Source organism: Phaethon aethereus (assembly GCF_964289735.1).
Source record: "Phaethon aethereus genome assembly, chromosome: 3".
Classification (NCBI taxonomy): Eukaryota; Metazoa; Chordata; class Aves; order Phaethontiformes; family Phaethontidae; genus Phaethon; species Phaethon aethereus.
This window is the reverse complement of record NC_138576.1, coordinates 3,480,157-3,486,970: the sequence shown is the minus strand read 5'-3', so window position 1 is coordinate 3,486,970 and position 6,814 is coordinate 3,480,157. Positions and strand designations below refer to the sequence as shown.

Here is a 6,814-nt window from a genome sequence, read left to right as displayed (position 1 = left end):
TACATCTTCCCGCAGGACTGGCTGAATGTCCACTCGTCCCTTTTGGCACACATGTAGGAACAGTACCCGTTACAACTGCCCTTAGGCTGCCCGTACCCTGCGATGGGAGAGAGAGAGAGATGGGTTATAAGAGAAAATGTCAGATACCGTAGGAGGGCAGAGCCCTAAAACCTATCTCCTTGCTGGCTCCAGGGTGGTGCTGACACACAGGGTACCTTTGGGTTTGAACTCATACAAGATAGGACCCATACTTTCTGTCCCCATTGAGCTGGGAGACCGCTGGACTCTTAAAGGTCCTCTCTGTACGTTTGTCAGCACTGCAGCTTGCTGGCAAGATCCCTCTGCACGGGCACGAGACACCGGCATTTGCAGTGCAGCATTCATCTCCTCCCACATTGGCCGTGCGAGCTAGGTTGGGTAAATTATGCCCTAAAGTGCCTGTTTCTGCCCATTCGTGCTGACGCTGCAGGGAACAGGGAGTGAGCAGCCAGAGCTGAGCTCCACCGCCAAAGCTGGGTGAGATGAACCACCTCCCTCTTCATCAAGGCACAATGGCTGGATGGGGGACAGGCACACGTTACCCCCAGCCTCCGGGATCAGCTCCTCTTTCTCCCGCCTCCACGCATTGCCAACTTACCTGGGGTGGCCAAGGAGAAGAGCAGGAGCACAGCAAAGACTGCGCAGAGCACCCTCATGCCTGGAGACCAAAGGAAATCTCAGTGCACTGGTAGCAAAGCGGGTCTGAGATGGCCACAGTGGGGGATGTTGGAGGCCCTGGATTTTATAGAGGGATTCCTGCCACGAGCGGCGTGGCGGGAGGAGCAACTTGAGCAAACCCATCTCCAAAGAGGCGTTGTTTGCTTTCCGGCATGTGCAATGTCACCCCGACCCGCTGGTCCCACTCACAAAGGCACCTGGCAGCCAGGTCCATGCTCCAGTGGGCTTCTCCTCGCCACTCACTGGCCACTTTCAGCAACCCGGACGTGCGGGGGCACTTCCCCCTCCTCCAGATCCGGCTGCCGGGACTCGGCCGCCAGCACGCACGGAGCCGCCGGGCACAGCTCTGCCCGACCCGGCGCCAGCCAGGGCTGCCGACAGCAGAGCTGCTCCCCAGAGGTGCAGGAATTAAGTCTGAGCACCCTTCTGATAAGCTCTGGACACTGTCTGCAAGGCACGGACACAATGGACAATGCTGGGGCATCAGATCCATCACGGGGAATAGTTTTCAGGGTGCATTCAATACCCATCCAGTGCATTGGCAGTGAGGTTCCTCGAGGGCCTCCCCCAAACGTGCAAACTCTGCAGCATTTTCATAGAATTGTAGAATCACAGAAGGGTTTGGGTGGGAAGGGAGCTTTCAAAGTCATCTAGTCCAACCCCCTGCAGTGAGCAGGGACATCTTCAACCAGAGCAGGGTGCTCAGAGCCCCGTCCAGCCTGACCTGGGGTGTTTCCAGGAATGGGGCATCCACCACCTCTCTGGGCAACCTGGGACAGGGGTTCACCACCCTCATTGCCGAAAATATCTTCCCTATATCTAATCTGAATCTCCCCTCTTTTAGTTTAAAACCGTTACCCCTTGTCCTGTCGCTACAGGCCCTGCTAAACCTCATCTTTCTCCTCAGCCCCCTTTCAGTCCTGGCAGCTGCACTAAGGTCTCCCCGGAGCCTTCTCTGCTCCAGGCTGAGCCCCCCCAGCTCTCCCAGCCTGTCCTCCCAGCAGAGCTGTTCCAGCCCTCGGAGCGTTGCTGGGGCCTCCTCTGGCCCCGCTCCAGCAGGTCCATGTCTCTCCTGTGCCGAGGGCTCCAGAGCTGGACGCAGCACTGCAGGGGGGTCTGCCCAGAGCGGGGCAGAGGGGCAGAATCCCCTCCCTCGCCCTGCTGGCCACGCGGCTTTGGGGGCAGCCCAGGACATGGGTGGCTTCTGGGCTGTGAGCGCACATTGCCGGCTCCTGTCCAGCTTTTCACCCACCAGGACCCCCAAGTCCTTCTCCATGGGGCTGCTCTCCATCCCTTCATCCCCAGCCTGGATTAATACCGGGGGTTGCCCTGATCCAGAGGCAGGACCCTGCACTTGGCCTGATTTTTACCACATTCATTTGGCCTGAGACCTATTTGTATATTTTGCCTGAAATCTTTCAAAAATGATTATGATGCTGATTAAAGGGGATGCAGGCAAGTATGTAAATGAAGTTAAGGTAATTAATTGCCACACCACATCTGATCTGTTCTGAGTCCAGTGCTATCCTGTCTAATAATTTTCATGGTTGTCTAGAGAGTATGCTTACTAAATTCACAAATAAGAAGTTGAAAGGGACTGCAAAGCCTTAGAGGACAGGATTAGCATTCCAGTGGAGCTTCTCATATTAAAGAGATAATGAAAAAAATATAATTAAGTAATAGGGAAAGCTACCTTGTCTATACAGACAAGAACAGTTACCTGGAGAATACAGAACAAGGAGTTTCTGGCTGTATCGGAGTTCTGCAGGGAAAATTTGGGTTGCAGTAGATCATAGGCAGGCACAAATGAGCAATGTCATGGTGTTGGGAAACCAGCACTAATTGTCCTACAAGTATCAACAAAAGCTGAGTTTGTAAAACACGGGATGTACCCACTGCACTGTGCACCCCTTAAAAGTGCATCCATCCAGTTTTGTACAACGTGGTTCAAGAAAGCAGTGAAAGGGCTGAAGGGAGCTCAGAAAATGACGGGAGGTCAGGAAGGTGTGACCTATAAGAAAAGACTGAAGCAAGTGGAATAATGATGATCAAGAAAGAGAAGACATGGAAAACATGAAAGTCCTCAAATCCACAAAAGGCAATACATTGGAAAGGGATAAGAAGTCAGTCACTCCAGCTGCAAGGAGAAGTCCTCACTTCAGGTATAGGAAAGGCTTTGCCACAACAGGATCATACAGCAGCAGAGAGGGTTGAATAGGGGGAGTGTGGAAATACCGTCGCTGAAGGTCTTAAATAGAAAATGGACAAACTCCTGAGAACAACACTTAGGAACAGTGGTGATGAAGCAGACAAGGTGCACAGTCCCCCTCACTCTTACTTTTACTTGGTTTCTGTACTCAGACAAGATCAGAGAGAGGAACGTAAGGCTGAGGCAAGTCAGAATGCAGAGCCTGGTTTGGGCAGAAGCGAGTGAAGGAGTACAAGAACATGTGTTTTCACTTGGTAAAACTCCCCACCCTCCAGTAACATGACTTTTGCTGGCTTCCTCAAAAAGGTTTTATATCTAATCTTTTATTTTGTACTTGCTTCATTAATTTATAAATTGCTTTTTTAACACATCTGTCATTTTGACCTCTTGAACTACTTGGGGCAACAAGTTCTACATTTTAGCTATGCTCACTGTGAAGGAGGACGTCTTTGGTTACTTTTTCAATAAATGCATGATTTACCAGTGCATCCCACCTTGGCTTATGAAAATTGGAGAACCAGAGTTCTCTCTTCCTTAAGCCTCCAAAATTTTTACAGCCTTGTGATACACCTGCAATAAGTGTTTCTTCCTTGAGCTGATGAGTGCCATTATATTTAATTTTATGACGAGTCCCCAGCTCTGCCACTGTTCTTTTAATCTCTTGTTGCCCTACTGTAGCCCGTCAGGGATGGGGAGATGAGCAGTGCACACACCACAGTGCGGTACCCCACCGACTGATGCAGTGAGGCAATGTTTTCTCTTGTTTTAATAATTTTCTTAAAATTTCTTAAGGTACAATATTCCATTTTTTAGTTCTTTCATGCTGTTTTCAGACCACTCTCTTCAAGGACTCACAAACCTCCTTCCTAACTGGCTTTAGGTAATTTAGACCCATTATTTGTACAGAGATTATATATTTTTACAAGGTCACAACCTTAACATAACTGACACTGAATCAGCATTTGACACTTTGCTGCCCTGTTACTCAGCGTTGTAAGATCCTTCTGCTGCCCTTTGCAGATTTAGGTTTGATGGTATTCAGTAATTTTGCTGCAGCAGCTTCTGTCCCTTCACCAAGCACCTCTCTTTTCTGACTGTTTATAGAGCTACTACACAGCCCAGTGAACTGAGGTTGGAAAAGTTCTTTTTACAGAGCTTTCCTCATGTTTGAAACCCCAGGATTGTGAGGAAGAGGTGATGATCAAAGTGCCTGCAAGTGGTTGGCTCGTCCAGGCTCCTGGGAGCTCTTAGCCCCAGTACCCCTGCCCCATCCATCAGAGGGATGAGAGGGGACAACAAAAGAGACTACATTGAACATGATGCTTGCTGAACTAATCAGAGAGATTTTGCAGACATGGTTGCCTTCACAAGTGGAGATGGGAACATGGGTCCTTTCTAAGCCAACAGCCCTGCATGGTGACCAGTCTGGACAATGGAGGGAGAGTTATCGATGCATCGTGGCCACAACTCAGGCCTATCGCATGCAGTTGCATCTCTGCCAGAGGTTGGGAAAGGCCTGAAACCCCCTGATACTGATCTTGTTCTCCCCTCATCATTATACCTGCAGATCTCCATCAGGTCCCTCTGACCCGTCAGCCCAGTCCTAACAATTCTGCTGTTGACAGCCCCTATTCCTTTGTGCTCTCATCAAAGCCAGCGTGCTGAAATGGTATCTGATGTTGGGCAACCAGGTCTGGGGGAAAGAGGTAGCTGCCAGCACATTTGGGCACATGTGGCAAATTCTGGTGTTTGTGCCATCGCTGCACGTCCAGACACAAAGAGCATGACTTGGATGAATTCCCCTGTCTCCCCAGCATCCTTCGCTCTGCAGGCAAACGCTCTATAAAAAACAGCAGCCGCAGCCTCCCTGTATACCTCCCCCTCCCTTCGAGCTCTTTCCGACTCCTCTCTCCAGCCTCGCTGAGATCCCAGCTCAAGTCCAGCCATGAGGTTCCTCTACCTTGTCTTCGCTGTCTTCCTACTGGTCTCCCTCGCCACACCAGGTAAGATGGCAAATAGGGCAAGATGAGCTCATAGTAGCTGGGATTCTCTCAAAATAACTTTGGCTCTTGAAGATGTAGTTATTAACATTTGAGGTGACTGCTATAACCTGGACAGGTACTTTAATGACTTCTTTCAAGGGACAATGAAATAAGGACTGCCTCAGAGAGATTTGTGTAGGAATAACGGAGGTTAAAACTTTGGTATCCAGTTTGGGAGTGAGCCCAGGCCAAAACATTGCCAGAGACTGGATGTGGCCACATCTCTTGGGGACTCAGAGAGTTTCATAGTACCAGAGGAGACTCTTCTGTGAAACTCAGTTTCAATGTCGAGGCTCAGTCCTGGGTACGTTTGATTTACTGATGTGACATCACTATTGCTGCTAATGCCTGTTCCTGAGATTCTAAGGCTTTCTGGTCCCTTTACAGGAGTCAAAAGGGGATTCTGGGCTGAGATCACCCAGACAGGCATTAGAAACCCCCTTTGCATATCAATTCTCATCCACCTGGGCCAAGTCTTTCACTTGGCCCACTTTTAACCACCACGGTGACTATTTGGTGCATGGCTGCTGTGGGGCCAATTTCAAGATCTTTGCAGCATCCTTTCATTTCTGAGTAAGAGAGAAATTTTTAAAAGCATGATATAAGTACAGAGACCTGAGTGGACAGCTAAGTTTTGAAATAAACTTGATGTAGCTTTTGCTGTTTTTCTCTGAGAACACTGCTCCTATCCCTTAAGGGGAGGTACAAGACAAGGAAACGCACATGCGCACAGATGAGCATCTTTACGAAGTTGCACAGATGATCATCTTTATGAACTTTGCTTTTGGGTTGTCTCTCAATGTGGGGCATGAATGTACTCTCCTTGGGAGCATCTCTTTCCCAAACTGTGTCATCAGCTGGCCCTGTAGTCACCAGCTGTGGGGAGAAGGATGAACAAGGAGTTTCTCAGGATTGTGCTCTTCAGGGTCCCTTCCTCCTTTGGGGCTGGGTTTGGGCAGGAGCGTGGACATGTGGGAGAATGGAGCAGAACCTCCCTAGGAGCAGGGTCTCATCCTTCTGACCACTGCCACGCTTATACCGGGAGGTCATGGGAGGGCATGAGAGTGGGGCACAGCAGAGGCACCTGTCCTGACCCAAGCACTCCCCGTCTGTCTCCCCTTGCAGGCTACGGGCAGATAAGGAAGCACTGCCCCAAGGTGGGGTACTGCTCCAGCAAGTGCACCAAGGCGGACGTGTGGTCCTTCTCCTCCGACTGCAAGTACTACTGCTGCATCCCGCCCGGCTGGAAGGGGAAATAGGAGCTGAAAAGGAAGCACCTGGGGAAGAGGAAGCACCATGGTGGCTTTGAGAGCAGCTTCTCAACTGTCTAACTCAATTATCATCCCCTCCTCTCAATAATTAAAAAGAGAAAAAAAGGGAGATGTAACCCCGGTGTGTGCGGTGTGGTTACCTGTGTCCCCATAATCCCACATAAAGCAGGAGAACAGGTTCTCCAAGCCCAGCCCAAAGGCTCATCATCAGCAAAAAAGCCTGAATATCCACTGACAACAAGCTGCAGAGATGCCAGTGGTCTTACAGGATAGGAATTGGGGAAGAAGGTGTCATTTTCCTCTTGCCTTCTCTATGGCCTTGAACACAACCCTCTGGAGACAAGAGAGACTCTTGCAGTTCCTTACTGCTTTTTCAGGCTACAGGTTACCTGTAGATGTCTTAAAAAATGTGGGTAGTTCAGCAGTGTCTCCTCTAAGCATATGACAACCCTTTTCCATGAAAATTTCAGCAAATCCCCAGAGGTGGGCAACAGAGAAGCAAGCAGTCCCTCACAGACCATATACAATGGGTTTTATGTCCTCTCTGTGCCCAAGTCCCAAGAGTGCTCATTCAG

At 49.8% G+C, this 6,814-nt stretch overlaps 1 protein-coding gene across 1 annotated transcript; it reads left to right on the top strand.

The window, feature by feature from the left end:
* Positions 1 to 4,871: 4,871 nt before the first annotated feature.
* Positions 4,872 to 6,227, top strand: LOC309403737 (small basic protein 2; the record flags this gene model as incomplete). The annotated part of the gene is made up of 2 exons (XM_081997984.1): positions 4,872 to 4,929; positions 6,094 to 6,227. The coding sequence occupies 2 exons, from the start codon at positions 4,872 to 4,874 to the stop codon at positions 6,225 to 6,227; spliced, it is 192 nt and encodes a 63-aa protein (XP_081854110.1).
* Between the last annotated feature and the right edge of the window lie 587 nt (positions 6,228 to 6,814).